Source organism: Solanum stenotomum, chromosome 11, assembly GCF_019186545.1.
Source record: "Solanum stenotomum isolate F172 chromosome 11, ASM1918654v1, whole genome shotgun sequence".
Taxonomy (NCBI): domain Eukaryota; kingdom Viridiplantae; phylum Streptophyta; class Magnoliopsida; order Solanales; family Solanaceae; genus Solanum; species Solanum stenotomum.
The window spans coordinates 9,485,920-9,504,053 of NC_064292.1; the positions used below are offsets into that span (position 1 = coordinate 9,485,920).

Consider the following 18,134-nt stretch of genomic DNA (forward strand, 5'->3'; position numbering starts at 1 on the left):
TAAGTCTTTACTTAAGTTCATGTTCATGAAAGAATGTCCTAGCACTCAAACCAACATGGCATCATGATAGTTCATAGATTCGATATGTGAGAATAGCCTTTCAACCTTAGAATCATTAGTACGTGAGTAAACCTTTCACATCATGTTCACAGTGTTCAAGAGAATAGCCTTTCAATCAATACAACAGCATTATCATAGTCATAGACATTTCATGCATAGTCAAAATGTAAGGGTATGGGGAAAATGATCTTTCAACAATACCACAATTACACCATAGTCATAAGATCTTCATTCTCTAAGCGAATCAAAAGCTTATACACAATTCTCATAAACATGTACAAACCCTCATAATTTGCCCTTCAAGGACCATGAATCACATTCAACCCAAACATCTAGAATTTCTACAATATATATGGAGAGTATTATGATTCAATAAACTCAATCAATATAGGCATAATATATTCACATGCTTCCATAATCAACCAACCCACATCATGGAATCACAATTTAGTAATATGGGGATTCATGAGTTCTTTGGGGGGGGGGGGGATTTCACCATAAATCAACAATAAATCATCAATTCAATCATAATCCATTATAAACCAATCATTGAAAACGTTTTGAAAGAGAACCCATGACTTAGATTGAAACCCTAGATTTTAGGGAAATTGGAAGCTTTGAAATCAAAATTTGAAGGGACTCTATGGGTGAAAGCTACCCATAGATGAAATGCCACCATACCTTGATTAAGAATCTTCAAAGAATTTGAGAAAGAAGCCTTGAAATCACCAAACCTTAGCTTCAATTCCACTTTTCTTCTTATTAGAGTTTTAGAAAGAGAAATATTGTGAGGAAGATGAACCTTTAGTTTGATTTGGGTGTTTGAGAAAAATGACTTAGTTTAGGGAATTTTGACTAAAAAAAACAACTTATATAGTGACCCCAAAATTACCCAAAATGATCTCACTTTAAATGGACTAAAATAAGAAAAGACTTAATTGACCTTCATTAAGTGACTATGCCTAGGCACCATGAGGGGCCTTCACGAGTCGTGGTAAAGACCATGATCTATTGTCCCACTCGTGAAGTTGGGGCAGTAGCTAAGCAATTAGTGCCTTTAGCTTACATGCCCAAGGCATTCCCACGAGGAGCTCCACGAGCCATGGTCAAGACCATGGGTCGTGGTCCCTCTCATGGTCCTTGAGGCAGTAGTTATGCTACTTGGGGCCCCTAGCTCAAATGCCCAAGGCATCTTCACAAGGGGATCCACGAGCCATGGTCAAGACCACTGGATGTAGTCCCTCACGTGGACCTTGAGGCAGTAGCTAGGCCACTTGGTGGCTACTCCTCTTTGTCCAAGGCAACTCCACGAGTCCTCCCACAAGCCGTGGAAATGGCCGTGAAGTTAGGGCAGTGTGCTCCAAGTTTGGGGCAGCCTTGGCCTTTGGCACAGACACATAAGAATAAGTAGAATTTGTATCAAACAACACATTAGCCATCTGGTCACAAACAATAATAGTGCTTGTGATCACTGCATCAGACCCTTAGCCTCGATTTTGCCCGAAAAGGAATAAAACTGAGTCATGTCATCTTGACGGGCAACCTCCTTGATATACAATCAATCCATGAAATCGTAGTATAGATTCTAACCTCAATTAACATAACTTAATTTCATCATTCGCTAAACAACCCATATATGTTATGGCAACAATACTAAATGCATTTTCCCAAATAATGGTGTTCATTATCTAATCGTCCCTTACCAAAACTTCTTGAATGTTGTCACCTATAAAATTGAATATGCAAATATGACCTTAATCCCTTCACAAGGGACGATAGTAGCTAGCGAGCCCCACAAAACTCTTAATTTCAGTCACAGAACTAAGTCGGACCCAATTCCTGACTGCTTCAATCTTTTGAGCGATCTACCATTACCCCTTCCTTTGAAACTACATGCCCCAAAAATGCAACCAAAGTCTACCAAAATTCACACTTAGAAAATTTAGCATACAATCTTTTGTGTTTGTAAGAACATGGATGTTAGTTTTTCTGCTATTTTTTACAGCATTCAATTCATTACAAGGTTTCATAGTCTATCCTCGATTGCTGAACACTGGTTGGATTGCAGGGGTTAGTTCGGATTCAATTTGGGTTCTATAAGGAGGGTTGGGAAAAATAGAGGAGACAAGGCTAAGGTTTTGTCTCGCCCTGTCCCACTCTGGCTGCCTCGCGCTATCAGAAAAATCCCGCCCCAGCGGCTCAGACGGAAATAGTACTCAGGCAATAAATTTTTCTGGGGTTTTTCTCTTTTCTAAATCTCCCAACGGTTTTCAGCCTTACTGAGCAATTAAGGATAATCCTCTGAACTAGGATAATCATTGTCTACCCTAAGTCAATCCAACGACACACAATCCAATCATTCTCATTAATTCAACACCATAACCCACACCTATGGTGAAAATGATCATATCATCACATCCAAGCAAATACAACTTCCACATTCATAGTTAATTTAGGCAAGAAGGAACACACATTCACAGTTTTCAAGTTACAACTCACAGACAATCCCGATTTCTAAATTAGTTTATTCCATAGATGACCATTACCGATCTCCCAGTACAAGAGCAAAAAATGAAAACTGATGCACCTGTAACAGGTCAAAAGATCATTTATCCGAGGCAGTGGATACATGTTCCGAATGGAGACCCCATTCAACTGTCGATAGTCTATACACATCCTCTCTTGCTAATGATAGTGTTACCACTTTGTTGCTCTAGTTCGGACCACAGAGTGAATGGGGAAAGCTACCAATTTGTATCACCCACATACCAATTGGATTCAAGTCATACCACGAAGGAGTAGAAAGAAGTGAGTTTTTCGTAAAGTCCTATAGCCTCTCAAAGAAAATTACGGACGTCTTCGTACCATTCCGCAAGACTCTACTAGACTCATTTTGGTAAAATGTGATCAACGAACCTAGGGGTTGAATTTACGCATTAGTTTGGTTAGTTTATTGTTTAAACCTGTGGAGTTTATGTGGACTCCATTTTTATTGTCATTTAAACCTACTTCCATATCTTTAAATGCGTAGTATTTGGTTAAGTTGTTAGATTTGGGTTGTAGTAATGGTTCTCCCACCGGAGGGTTAGTGTGGGTACCAATCACGGCAGTCTGACAAAGATGTATCGAGATTTGAAGCGAATTTATTGGTGGCCGGGCATGAAGAAGATATAGCGAAGTTTGTGGCTCTGTGTCAAAATAGTCAACAAGTAAAGTATGAGCACCAAAGACCTGCAGATTTGCCTTAGAGAATGTCAATTCCGGAATGGAAGTGGGAAATGATAGCCATGGATTTTGTGGTTGGTCTTCCCAACACTTTGGGGAAGTTTGATTCTATTTGGATAATGGTTGACAGATTGACTAAGTCAGCCCATTTTATTCTGGTAAGAATAGATTATAATGCTTAACAATTGGCTAAAGTTTATGTGAAAGAGATAGTGAGGTTGCATGGGGTGCCCCTCTCTATCATCTCAGACCGTGGTACCCAATTCACATCCAAGTTTTGGAGGAAATTGCATGATGAATTGGGCACACAACTCACTTTTAGTACAACCTTCCATCCACAAACGGACGGACAGTTAGACAAGACTATTCAAATGTTAGAAGACATATTGAGGGTATATTGATTGATTTTGGAGGGCATTGTGGTAAGTTTTTACCTTTGTGCGAGTTCTTCTATAACAATAGTTACCACTCCAGCATAGATATGGCACCATTTGAGGAACTTTATGGGAGGGGATGTAGATCACCCATAGGATGGTTTGAGGCTGGAGATGTGAAACCCTTGGGGGTTGATTTAGTGAAGGATGATCAAGATAAGGTGGGAAATATTCAAGCTAAGCTTTTAGTAGCACAGAGTAGGCAGAAGAAGTATGCAGACCATAAGGTAAGAGACATGACATTGCAGACTGGTGAGAATGTTCTTTTAAGGTATCACCCATGAAAGGGGTGATGACATTTGGCAAAAAAGTCAAGCTAAGTCTGCGATACATTGGTCATTTGAGGTTCTTGAATGTGTAGGGACATAGCTTATAGATTGGCTTTACCACCTAATCTATCTGGAGTTTATTCGATATTTCATATGTCCATATTGAAGAGATATCATGGTGACGGGGATCACATCATAAAGTGGGATTCAATTGTATTAGACTAAGACCTCCAATATGAGGAGGAACCGATTGCCACTCTTGATCCTGATGTACGTAAGGTGAGGACCAAGGAGATTAAGTCCGTGAAAGTTCAATGGAAGCATCGTCCAATTGAGGAAGCTACTTAGGAAACTGAGAAGGACATGCGAGACAATGATTCCCAGTTGTTCGTCGATTCAGGTACTACTCCATTCTTTCTGTCGTCGTTTTTCCTAAGCTAGTCACTCAGGGACGAATGATGGGTAAATTAGTATCTATTGTAACGACCTGTTTTCGTCATTATAGAAAAGCCAACGGAGAAAAATTTTGGACCGAAAAACTTTTTCGTAGTAACTTGGAATTTCCCAACCTAGTCTAGATTTGGACGAAATCGGTGTCATTAAATTCTAGGGAAATCTGGTAACAATTGGACGATCTAATTATGAATTTGATCACATGACTAGATAGATAAGACGTTAATGAACCCGTACAACTTTATGGAATTGAATTCGGGCCAGTAGAACTCCCAGATTTGATCTTAACATGAACGGGTAGTTTCTAAGTGTCGTTGGCTAAAGGTGTGTTGTGAAATGGGAGTTTGGAATTCTTAAATCGACTCACTAGTCCCGTACAAGCCACTAAGGCAGGATTATTACGGCCAGGGCGGGGCTGCTGTAGCGGGGTGAGTACCGCTTTGACGGGACAATCGCGACTTAAAGTCGAAAATAAACTCTAAAATCATTTTATTCTGCTATTTTCGAACTTGAGAGCTAAGGAACGAACCCAGGGATTTGCTTGACAGTTTTCCACCATTCTTAAGGCTAAAGGTAAGATTTTCACTCTTTGAATCCATTTTTCGATCCATAGAACATAATCTAACAGATAATTTTCGATGGGAGAGGATTTTGATATGGAAATTATGGTGGAAAAATCCCAAATCTGTGTATGAGGATCATGGGTTTGATCTAGGGTTGATAGAATTATTGGTAATTTGAGTAATTAAACATTGTTTATTGATTCTCGTATTGTATTGATTGTTTGTAGACCAAGAACAAGCGAAACGAATCCGAAAAGGGAAGAATCAAGTTTCTTCAAGGATTCAAGCTTGTTTCGAGGTAGGTGATGATTGTGATTTCATGTTGTGTGATGTATGTTTGTTCTTGCTTCATTATAATACTTGTATGTATGTGAATGTTGCATTATTGATCACACTAATTGTAAATGAAATAGATGAATGATGAATGCCATGAATCGTGACTTGATTGTATGATAATAAGAATGTACTTTGTGATTGTGATTGTGGATTATTGAATGGATCAGGTGTTGCATTCCGACACTCTAACTTGGATCGGTTGTCACGTTCCAATATAATTATGGGATCGGTTGTCACGTTCATGCATAATCATTGGATCGGGTACCACGTTCCGGTATGCTAACAGTTTGGGTTTGGGTTCCATGAGAGGACCATTAACTTGACATAATTGTATAATTGAGAATTATGTGAAATGCTTTGTTATTCTTAATATTGTTGATATAGTATATATTCAGTGTATGCATGTTATTATATTGTTGTAATGACTTATGTATGTTGCACTTATTGGGATAGCCGCGTGATTCTACCAGTACAATATGGTTGTGTATGATACTGCACTTGCTCTTTCTTTGTTGAGTACATGGCATCTTCCGGTGGCTATTGGCATACCTCACTTAGAAGATCAGTGATCGTTCGAATTCAAGGGTGAGCCAGTTCTTCCAGGCTACCATGAGTTCTTTTTCAGTCTATGACCACATTTTGGACTTAGACTAGTTCTTTAGTTAGTCTTATGTTTAGTTTGGGATTGTCTCCCTTCTTGTTTAGACTTATGGTTGAACTTTAGATGTTTTGGTACATTGACTTTCAGGTTCTAGGCGTATTTTCTGCATTTGTTTAGTTGTTAGACTTTTGTTTTGGAGTTTATGGGAACTCCCTATTTTTCTTTCCTTAGCATTTAATTTCCTTCTGTAACTTAAATGTCTTAGTATTTGATTTAGTTGGTTAGCTAATTAGTATTAATGGCTCTCCCACCGGAGGGTTAGTGTGGGTGTCAATCACGATGGTCTGGGTTGTGCCAGAAATCTTCCCCATATCGGTACTCAATACTACTCCAAAATATCTAATTTAATGCTAAAGTAGCAATTCTCTCTCTAGGTTGTGATAAGTTCTTGAAAGGGCCTCTTAAAGAGGTAATTGCTCAAGTAAAAATACTCTCTCTAGATTTTTCGATGTGTAAAGTTTTGTGTGTATATTTCTTTTACATGTAGAAATTATTAATGAAAGAAACATGTTATGAAAGTAATATAAATTGTTTAACATATAGATATCTACAGATAAAAAGAAGAAGCGTCAGTGAAAAAATTTAGTAACCTACACAAATAAATGACAAAAAAATAATGAAAAAGAGATATAGATGAGTTTCACTAAAGTGATTTCAAGTCGCAAAGTTAGACATATGATATTATGAAAATGAAGTATATACAAAAATTGAAATTTATACTCTTTTGAATGGTTATTATGTATTATTTCATAATGCATCATATGAGGTTCAAATATCAGATGGTTGGGTAAAAAAAAAGATACAAAATTTGTTGTATCATATTATAAATTTAAAATGAATTATAATGTGCTCGAGAATATTCTAAAGTTGTTTACACAAGTTAAATTGCATTAGAATTTTCTATTACTATATTCTTTCACTTGTCATAAGTTACAAGTATATTTTACGAGTTTAGCAACGCTCTAGAACACACACAACTAACTTAAAATTTTAAATGGAGGTGCTTAAATTTTTTTATTTGTTACATATGAGTTAGACAGTAAGTATTTTCATATTGTTAATAATAGTGGAATGCCTTTATTAAGCATGACTTTATTAGGAAATATACATAATTGAACAAGAGCAAATTTAGAAAATATACCAACAAAATAAAAAAAAATATTTACCTCAGAAATTACCATCAATTTAAATACTAACTTACTAAAACATATGTTACAAAAGAATGACACAATAATTTTTTTTTCAATAATCCAATAACATAAATCTAACTAAAAAATATGTCGTTTGTAGTTACTATCTTTACACGTTGACTAACAATACAATGAACCAAAAAGAGAAATTTAATTAATATGAAATAATTTTTGTTCAAATCAACCAAATAAGGAAATATCATAAATATTTTTACTTTTTTGTCATTTGAGTTCATTTTCAACAGATACTATGATGATTTTATCACTATAAATACATCTTTAGAAGAGAAACACAACACCACATTTTCTTACATTCTCAAAATAGAAGCTTAGCCATGAGAAGACCTAATGGCCGAAGAAGAGTTGAAATGGTGAGGATGCCAAATCAAAGCAATTTACAAGTAACATTCTCAAAACGACGCGATGGAGTCTTTAAAAAGGCAACTGAGCTCTCCACTTTGTGTGGTGCTGAGGTTGTTGTTGTAGTTTTTTCTCCTAGCAATAAACCATATTCATGTGGACACCCTTCCGTTGAGTCTACTATGAATAGATTTTTGGGGGGAAATCCTCCAACTGATACTGATGCTCCTAACCCCATCGTTATTGCTCATCAAAATGCAAATACTGATGAAATCAATAGGAAGCTAAACAGATTGGAGATTTCACTCGAAAGAGAAAAAAAATATGGAGAAGCACTTCAAGCATCGAGGAAAGAACCTCCAATTGAAAAACTCAATTTCTTTGACCTTAAAAATCTGTGCAAGGCCTTGGAAGCTGCAGATGAAGAAATTGAAAGAGTAGCGAGCATAAAAAAGGAGCGTGGTTTTGAATTTCCATATCAAACCATTGGAAGTGCATTTGCTCCTCTAAGAGTTACAGAACATTCTTTGTCTGATTCCGATGAAGGGCCATCTGGATACAATGAATAGAATTTTCTTGCTTTAATTAAAATTCAATCACTTAATTTGTTACTTATAGAGTTAAGTTTGTCATATTAATGATTATGTTTATTCTATCTTCGATTTAATTTATCTTTCACTATGTTTATCATGGAATGAAATGTGTTTTTATTTAGTATTTTCTTCGTTTCAATTTCTTTTCTTGTTATTTTTTGTCCTTCTAAAAAGGAATGTCCTTTTTCCTTTTTGGTAACTCTTAGTTTTAATTTTCACTTTCCATGTTTAAGAACATAAGAATCAAAGAGAACCTTGATGCATTTTACATATCTTCAATTTCAGATTACAAGATTCAAAAATCTTTTTTATTTTCATTAATTATGTGCCAAGAAAAAATTAGATGAATAAATTAAACTGAAGGGGGTATGTGATAATTTATAATTTATAAAATGTCACTACACATACGATCTAGTGTTATATATTTATAAAAAGTAAAAATCAATAAATATAACATAACACTTTAACTCAAANATGCATTTTACATATCTTCAATTTCAGATTACAAGATTCAAAAATCTTTTTTATTTTCATTAATTATGTGCCAAGAAAAAATTAGATGAATAAATTAAACTGAAGGGGGTATGTGATAATTTATAATTTATAAAATGTCACTACACATACGATCTAGTGTTATATATTTATAAAAAGTAAAAATCAATAAATATATCATAACACTTTAATTCAAACAAAGAATTAAAAGATCTGTAAATCTTCAAAAATCAATTATGAGTTCTCAATTGAAATAGTCTTAATGTAAGAAACTTTTTTATTTGATTAGATTTCTTCCTTCTCATTGCTGCAAAATAAAGGGGATATATCAATTCATTAAATGTACGAGTATGTAATTGTAACGATCCGAACCGTCGTTATTTAGGAAAAGCAAAATTTGGGAAATTTCTGGGCCACTATCCCGCTAAGGCGGCGGCGCCACGGTGGGGTAAGCTGGAGCCAGAGCGGGATAGGCGAGACAGAATGTAAATAATGCAAAATCTTACTTTCTCCTTCTTCTAAAAATACCTAATTTAGACGTAAACCACCCTAGAAACCCCCAAAAACCTGCTCTAATCTTGGTAAGGAAGGAAAAGGAAATTTCTAGCGTAAGGAGCGCGGTGGATGGCGGACTTCCGTTCAAGATCACCATCACGAAGTCCGGAAACAAGAATTGAAGCCAAAAACTCTGTGCAGTTGCTTGGCTCCCAGGTAGGCTAGGTTTTATTAATTGAGTAATTATAAATCTGTGTCCACTGTGTAGTATAATGATAATCAATGGTAGGATTCATGCGTAGGCTTTCGTGCACCGTATAAAAGATGATTAAATCATAGGAAGAAGCCTTAGATAATGAACTAGGGCTGAGTATGTTCGAATTAATGTTAGGTGATGTATGTAAGTGTATACTTGTAAGTGATGGTTGTGATTCTATGATTGTGTGATGTATGTTTATGCTTGCTTCACTATGATACATGTAGGTATGCTAGCGTTGCATTATTGATCACATTTGTTGTAAATGAAGATAGATGAATGATCAATGTCATGAATCATGACTTGATTGTATGATTATGAGAATGTACTTTGTGATTGTGGCTTGTTGAATGGATCAGGTGTTGTGTTCCGACACACTAACTTGGATCGGTTGCCACGTTTCGATATTGATGAAATGTTGTAATGAGATATTGTATATGATTAGGTTGNTGTGGCTTGTTGAATGGATCAGGTGTTGTGTTCCGACACACTAACTTGGATCGGTTGCCACGTTTCGATATTGATGAAATGTTGTAATGAGATATTGTACATGATTAGGTTGATTTCAGGCCAAAAATAGTAAGGAAAGACCCATATGATGGATTGAAACACAAAGAAAAGTAATTCGGACTAAAATAAAAGAAAAATAGCTCCAGAAAAGACAATGAGATGAGCCTCGCACCTCACCTATATGTGAACTACACCTCAAACACTCAACAAAAGAAGGCCTAATGCGAGATGACCCCGTTCGTAAGGCCGTGCCACTCGCGCCGCAACCTCTTTGTTTGTTAGAGTGGGTTTGACCCAGTCAATGCATAATGTAATTGAAATTAGAATTTCACCCCTATTATTATATGTATGTCTATTCATGGTGTTTTAATAGGGAATAAAATTTAGAATGACTATTAGGACTTGAATTATAGAATGAAATTTATTATTCTCAGTTTCTAGGGTTTACTTTATTGTCTTAGACGATTATTGTGGAACAAACAAGATTCACTTGCAAGTGCTGCTTTAATCAAAAGTTTCTCTTATTCTCTTTTACATTCATGTATTTTTAGTAGTTTAATTTATTATAATTACTGTCATACACTAGTTATGAGCAGCGAAATTAATAACTAGAGTTAGGGAACTTAGGTTAGGGATGNATGTCTATTCATGGTGTTTTAATAGGGAATAAAATTTAGAATGACTATTAGGACTTGAATTATAGAATGAAATTTATTATTCTCAGTTTCTAGGGTTTACTTTATTGTCTTAGACGATTATTGTGGAACAAACAAGATTCACTTGCAAGTGCTTCTTTAATCAAAAGTTTCTCTTATTCTCTTTTACATTCATGTATTTTCAGTAGTTTAATTTATTATAATTACTGTCATACACTAGTTATGAGCAGCGAAATTAATAACTAGAGTTAGGGAACTTAGGTTAGGGATGATGATCCTGAATCTTCTACGAGAAAATATTCATTTATAAAGGGGTGATTATTGTGTATAAAATTCCTTTCATACTTAACTCTTTCTTTAAAGATGCTTGACAACCATCCACAAAGAAAATCGTCCATATATTCTGACTTGCTTGACCATAGAGGTACAAACTAGGAAAAAAAAGTTCATTGACATGAATTTTGTGCTACCAACCACCATCTAATAACTTGAGACGAGAGGAGATAGCTAACTTGAGGATTTTAATGGATAAAAAAAATTAATTTGATACCTAAATGCCTGAGAAGAACTTAGGGTGATAACCTCTTAATCATGTTGAAAGGCTTTAGGAAAATAGATTTATCATATTTGCACGGTGAACACCTAATTGAATGAATAGTAAAGTATTTGTTGGAGTTCCTATATCTAAGAGCAGTAACCATATTTCATCTTCTTTGTTGATACGTTAGTCGATCATAGTTATAAACCTTAATTCTTCCATAATAGTTACTTTCTTCTGTCTCAATAGCACATGATAAGCAATCTCTAGTACACTCTCTTTGGATTCTACCTCAATCTAGTTGGGTTACTATAGTTTAGATAAACCATTTTAACCGCTTAAAAAGGGTACAGTTTGAGCGACATCAACCTACACCTAAAAATATGTGTTGCTTGTATATCACATGTGTATGTGTGATAATTTGTTCTTGAACTCTTATTTTATTCTCATGTCCACTTTTCCAAGAAGAGGAAAAAATCCTTTGAAGATGTTGTCTCTATTGAAAGAGTGTTCACTTCTAGAGTTTTAGATATACAAATACATATATCTACTATAATAAAATATTATATTGTTATATTATTATTTTTTAAATTTTTTTGACTAAAGTGTGGAATAAGGTAGACGAAATCTCTACATACGATAATTTTCTTTTGATTTTAAATCAATAATGGTATGTTTACTACTTATGTAATTAAATCAAAGTTCAATCCTAGTGATTTTGGAATTGAGCTAACTTGGTTTGTTATACTTTAAGGTCATTCATACCTTTGTCAAAAGTATATGAATTGTATCATGTTTACTTTTGACTCTACTAAATCGTGATGGCTCCACTGGATGTTTCAAGTGTGGCAAGAATGGTCATTTTAGGCGAGAGTGTCCAAAGAACAAGCAAGGTAATGGTAATGGGGGCAATTGTGCCCATTCTTCTTCGGTTGCCCCACCAGACAGAGTTGTATCTAGAGGAGCTACTTCAGGGGCTGGTGGAGGATCAAACTGTCTTTATGCCATCGCTAGTCGCCAAGAGTAAGAGGATTCGCCAGATGTTGTCACTGGTATGATCCAAGTCTTTGACTTTACTGTTTATGCTTTGCGAGACCCAAGAGTGAGTTTATCTTTTGTAACTCCATATGTTGCTATGAATTTTGATGTTATTCCTGAGTAACTTAGTGAACCATTCAATGTTTCTACACCTGTTGGTAAGTCTATTCTAGCAGAGAGAGTCTATTGTAATTGTCCCATTTTTATCAATCACCAGAGTACTATGGTTGATCTAATTGAGTTAGACATGGTATATTTTGATTTCATTCTTGGTATGGACTAGCCTGTTATGCCTCAGTTGATTGTAGAACTCGAGTTTTCAAGTTTCAGTTTCTAAATGAGCCAGTCTTAGAATGGAAAAGTAGTTCAGCAGTGCCTCAGGGTCATTTCATTTCGTACCTTAAGACAAGGAAGTTAGTTTCCAAGGGGTGTGTCTATCACTTAGTCTGAGTTAATGACACAAGTGTTAAGGTACCTCATATTCAGTCAGTTCCAGTAGTAAAAGAGTTTCCAGAAGTCTTTCTTAATGATCTTCCCGGAGTCCCTCCTGAGAGAGATAGACTTCGGTATAGATCTTCTTCTAGATACTCATCCTATATCTATTCCGCCATATAGAATGGCACCAATAGAGTTGAAAAATATCCTCTTCCAAGGATTGATGATCTTTTCAATCAGCTTCAGGGTGCTTCTTATTTTTCAAAAATCGACCTCAGATCAGGTTACCATCAGTTAAGAGTAAGGGAATGCGATATTCCAATGACAGCTTTCAGGACCCGTTATGGTCATTATGAGTTCTTGGTCATGTCGTTTGGTTTAACCAATGCACCTGCAGCGTTCAAGGACCTTATGAATAGAGTGTTCAAACCTTATTTAGATATGTTTGTTATCGTCTTCATTGATGACATACTAATCTATTCAAGGAATGAAGAAGATCATGCTAGTCATCTCAGAATAGTTCTTCAGACTTTGAAAGATAAGGAGTTATATGCTAAGTTCTCTAAATGTGAGTTTTGGCTTGAGTTTGTGGCATTCTTAGGCCATATTGTGTCTGGAGAGGGAATTAAAGTTTGATACTCAGAAAATTGAGGCAGTACAAAATTGGCCTGGACCCACATCTCCAACTGATATTAGGAGTTTTTTGGGTTTGGCTGGCTATTACAGAAGGTTTGTAGAGGGGTTCTTGTCCATTTCATCCCCTTTGACCAATTTAACTCAGAAGACAGTTAAATTTCAATGGTTTAAAGCTTGTGAGAAAAGCTTTCCGGAATTGAAAAAGAGGTTGACTGCTGCCCTAGTTTTGACCTTACCAGAAGGTACTCAAGGTTTTGTGGTGTATTGTGAAGCATCTAGAGTTGGTTTGGGTTGTGTGTTAATGAAGAATGACAAAGTTATAGCTTATGCCTCCAGACAGTTGAAAATTCATGAGAAGAACTATCTAACCCATGACTTAGAGTTGGCTACCGTAGTATTTGCTTTGAAGATATGGCGTCACTATTTGTATGGTGTTCATGTTGATGTATTCACTGATCACAAGAGCCTTCAATATGTGTTCACTCAGAAAGAGCTTAATCTCAGACAAATGAGGTGGTAAGAATTACTCAAGTATTATGACATGAGTATTCTTTATCACCCAAGTAAGGCTAATGTTGTTGTTGATGCTTTAAGTAGGTTGTCTATGGGTAGTACCGCCCATGTTGAGGAAGAAAAGAGAGAGTTAGCGAAAGATGTGCATAGACTTGCACGATTAGGAGTCCAGCTAATGGATTCCACAAAATGAAGAGTAGTGGTGATGAATGGGGCTGAATCAGCATTAGTGTCAGTAGTGAAAGAAAAGCAAGACCAAGATCCCATTTTGCTTGAGTTAAAGGAAAATGTTCATAAGCAAAAAGTATTAGCTTTGGAACAAGTGGGAGATGGTGTATTGAGATATCAAGGTAGATTGTGTGTACCAATGGTGGATGGACATCAAGAGAGGATCATGGAGGAAGCTCATAGCTCCAGATATTCCATTCATCCGGGCTCCACAAAGATGTATCGTGACTTGAGAGAGGTGTATTAGTGAAATAGTATGAAGAAAGGCATTGCAGAATTTGTTGCTAAGTGTCCAAATTGCCAACAACTTAAAGTAGAGCATCAAAGGCCCGGTGGTTTGGCTCAGAATATAGAACTTCCGGAATGGAAGTGGAAGATGATTAATATGGACTTCATCACAGGTTTACCAAGGTCTTGCAGGTAGCATGATTCTATTTGGGTGATTGTGGATCGAATGACCAAATCAGCCCACTTTTTGCCGGTGAAGACTACCCATTCAGCAGAGGATTATGCCAGGTTATATATTTAGGAGGTGTTAAGACTTCATGGAGTCCCTGTTTCGATTATATCAGATAAGGGTGCACAATTTACTGCATAGTTTTGGAAGTCATTCCAAAAAGGCTTGGGTTCAAAGGTGAACTTAAGTACTGCATTTCATCCTCAGAAAGATGGGCAAGCAGAGTGCATTATTCAGACCTTAGAGGATATGTTGAGGGCCTATTTGATTGATTTCAAAGGTAATTGGGAGGATCACCTACCTCTTATCGAGTTTGCTTACAACAATAGTTACCACTCGAGCATCCAAATGGCTCCTTATGAAGCTCTTTATGGAAAAAGATGTAGATAACTATTGGATGGTTTGAAGTTGGTGAAGTTGGGTTGATAGGACCAGATTTAGTTCATCAAGCTATGGAGAATGTGAAGTGATTCAAGAGAGCTTGAAAATGGCACAGAGTCGTCAGAAATCCTACACCGATGTTAGGAGAAGAGAGTTAGAGTTCGAAGTGGATGATTAGGTCTACTTGAAAGTTTCACCCATGAAGGGTGTTATGAGATTTGGTAAGAAGGGAAAGCTTAGTCCCCGATATATTGTCCCTTACAGAATATCCAAGAGGGTTGGCAAAGTAGCTTATGAGTTAGAGCTACCACAAGAGTTAGCAGCAATTCATCTGGTATTTCACGTTTCCATGTTGAAGAAGTTCATGGGCGATCCTTCATTGATCATACCAACTGAAAATATTGGGATCAAATATAACTTATCTTATGAGGAGATTCCTGTTCAGATTCTAGATCGCCAAGTTCGCAAGTTGAGAACAAAAGAGGTAGCATCAGTTAAAGTACTTTGGAGGAACCAATTTGTTGAGGAAGCTACTTGGAAAGCTGAGGAGGATATGAAGAAGAGATATCCACATCTCTTCGATCCGAAGAAAGTACATACCAAGGTACTAATTTTCTTCTTAGTACTCTATAAATTTTGAGTGAGCATGTTATTTGTTTGCATTTGCTTGTTGGGTATTTGAACTTGATGTTACCACCCATAGCCTAGTAAGAGTAATCTCATTCGAGGACGAATATTCCCAAGGGGTAGATATTGTAGTATCTCGCAATTTGAAGTAACTAGGAAGAAGCTAATAATTGGAAATAGTCATTTTTGGAAAGAATGGAAATCTGGAAATTTGTTTAAGTTAAGAAAAATTGAGTTTTGGTCAACTTGAAATGGCCATAACTCCTAGCTCAAAATGATATAGGTGTACTTCCAAATATGGTTGGAAATCTCTTGGAATGATCTTTCCAACTCCGCCAAGTTTGCACGATTCCGAGTTCATATGAGTAAGTTATGGCATTCGGAAGTTGGGTAGTTCGAATAAGGAAAGTCTAATCCAGATTTTGGAAGGGTAGTTTGGTCTTTTCCTTACCCAACTTAATTAATTCATTTTTAGGAGTTTAATTGGGGTAAAGTCAGATTTTAGCCAGTTTTAGAAAAGTGAATTTCATGCTAGGTCTTGGAGAAAGGAGAAGAACATTCAAGATTCGTCGAGATTAGCTTGTGGATTTCGTCGAGGGTGATCCCTACAAGGTATGTGAGATTACATAGCGTTGGGTCCATTCACCCACGCTCCAATCATGTTTAATTCAGTGATTTTCGTCCTAAAAGACTTAGAACTTGATGTTCTTGAGTTGTGTTCTTGAATTGTTTTCATTCTTGAACTTGCATGTGATTGATAGGTTTTCTTGAGACGTTTTAACAATGTTAAGAGTTGTTTAGAGTTAGATTCTAGTGTACATGTATTGGGTATCTGAATCTAAGAAAGTATTGAGAAAAGGAATTGATTCAAAACGATTTAGGATCACAAAACGAGTTGAAAAACTCATCAGACGCACCTGGGGAGGACCAGGCGCGTCGCGCCCCTACAGCGCCAGGAGGCTGGGGCGGCACGGATGCAGTGAGCCCCAGAAAGTTGGGGCCTGGCGCGGTGCTACCCGAATGCGCTCGAATCATCATTTTTCATCCAGTTTTTGTCATTCAGTCTGTTTAAGCCTTTCTAAAGTGTATTAACACTTCCTATTGATTCTAACTACTCTAAATGACTTCTAAACATCTAGAAATCATCTAGAAACATGATTTACAACCTTGATTCAATAACTTCAAATTCAAGGAAAGTTAAGAGCCAAGTCTAGAAAGTTCTTAGAGTCTTTTCAAGGAGACTTTTGCAAATGCTTTTAACTTTGTTTTAAAACTTAAAGTTCAAGTTGAGTAAAAAGTAAAGAGTAAAGCTTGAAGTTCATTTCTTCAAAAGTATATGGGGACTATGTATTTCCAAAGGGTTTAAAATGTTTTCACATTTAAACAAGAAAGGAAACCTCGATTTCCAAAGAGCCTTCGGGCTAGTTTTCAGAAAAGAGTAATCGCTTTCTAAATGAAGCAAGATGGGAAACTTTGATTTCCAAGATAGCCTTTGAGCTAAATTTTTTAGCACTAATATCAAATCACAGAAGAAGTATGTTTTTAAACACAAGATCTAATATTATATTTTTGGGAGTAGTATTGAGCACCGATATGGGGGAGAGTTCAGACAACTCACAGCCCCCATAAACCATATAGCCACCATGGGTAGAAAAGGGTCATACTTTTTTTAGATGATTCTGTTAGTGGTTTTTAGCATAGACTAGTGGATCCACTTAGTAGTTCAGGTTCTATACTCATGGCAAGGTATAGGACGGCCCTCGCAACGTGAGGCAAAACGATGTATCATCACAATAGCTCTTATGTGATGGTTGTCGTTAGACAAACTCCCACATAAGTTATTATATTATTATATACATAGTTATTTGTTTTTTTACATACATTTTAGAGTTATGTTGTATCCTTGCATACACACAGAGTTGACGTCATGTTTTTAAATAGCTTTTCTTTATATTGCACTTGTTTTAAACTGTTTTATATTGAAATGAGTTCAGTTATGTTGAGCCAGGTAAGTTCTTCAAATTCTTTTCAAGCATATGTTGTGTTTAGCATTACAACTCGCATACTCGTACATTCAATGTACTGATGCTAGTTGGCCTGCATCGTCTTATGATGCAGATACAGGTAACTAGGATCGACATCCAGCGCACCGTTGATCCAATTGAGCACCCCAGAGTCAGTTGTTGAGCCTCCTTGCATTCCGGAGGACTCCTTTTTATTGCTTTTAGTTTTATTATCAGTTCATTAGGATGTTGTGGGTTTGTTCGAACATCCATCTCAGTTGTTTTAGAGTCTTTATAGATAGTCAGACAGTTAGTAATGAGTCTTTTAGCTTTGGATTTTAGATGTTTTGCTATGAGACTTGAGTAGCCATTTTTGCTAGTTTGAATGCTTTCTTTAAAGGCATTCTAAGATTTTTCATAAGTTCTTTATTTGAGGTTATTTCTGAAATTTAAGTCTTCTGATGAGTAAGTAAGTCAGACCAAGGGTTCGCTTGGGACCAGCAATGGTTCTTGAGTGTCAACCACGTCCGGGGTGTAGGCTCGGAGAGTTGAAATTTTCTTTATGGTCTTAGATGATTACTGTGGAACAAATAAGATTCACTTGCAAGTACTGCTTTAATCAAAAGTTTCTCTTTTTCTCTTTTACATTCATTTATTTTCAGTAGTTTAATTTACTATAATTAGTGTCATACACTAGTTATGAGCAGGGAAATTAATAACTAGAG

At 36.2% G+C, this 18,134-nt stretch overlaps 1 protein-coding gene across 1 annotated transcript; it reads left to right on the forward strand.

Moving 5' to 3' along the window:
• The first annotated feature begins 7,526 nt into the window (after positions 1–7,526).
• On the forward strand, positions 7,527–8,120 carry LOC125845634 (agamous-like MADS-box protein AGL62). Its single transcript, XM_049525184.1, has one exon. It carries the CDS (start codon positions 7,527–7,529, stop codon positions 8,118–8,120), a length of 594 nt encoding a protein of 197 aa, XP_049381141.1.
• The last annotated feature ends 10,014 nt before the right edge of the window (positions 8,121–18,134 follow it).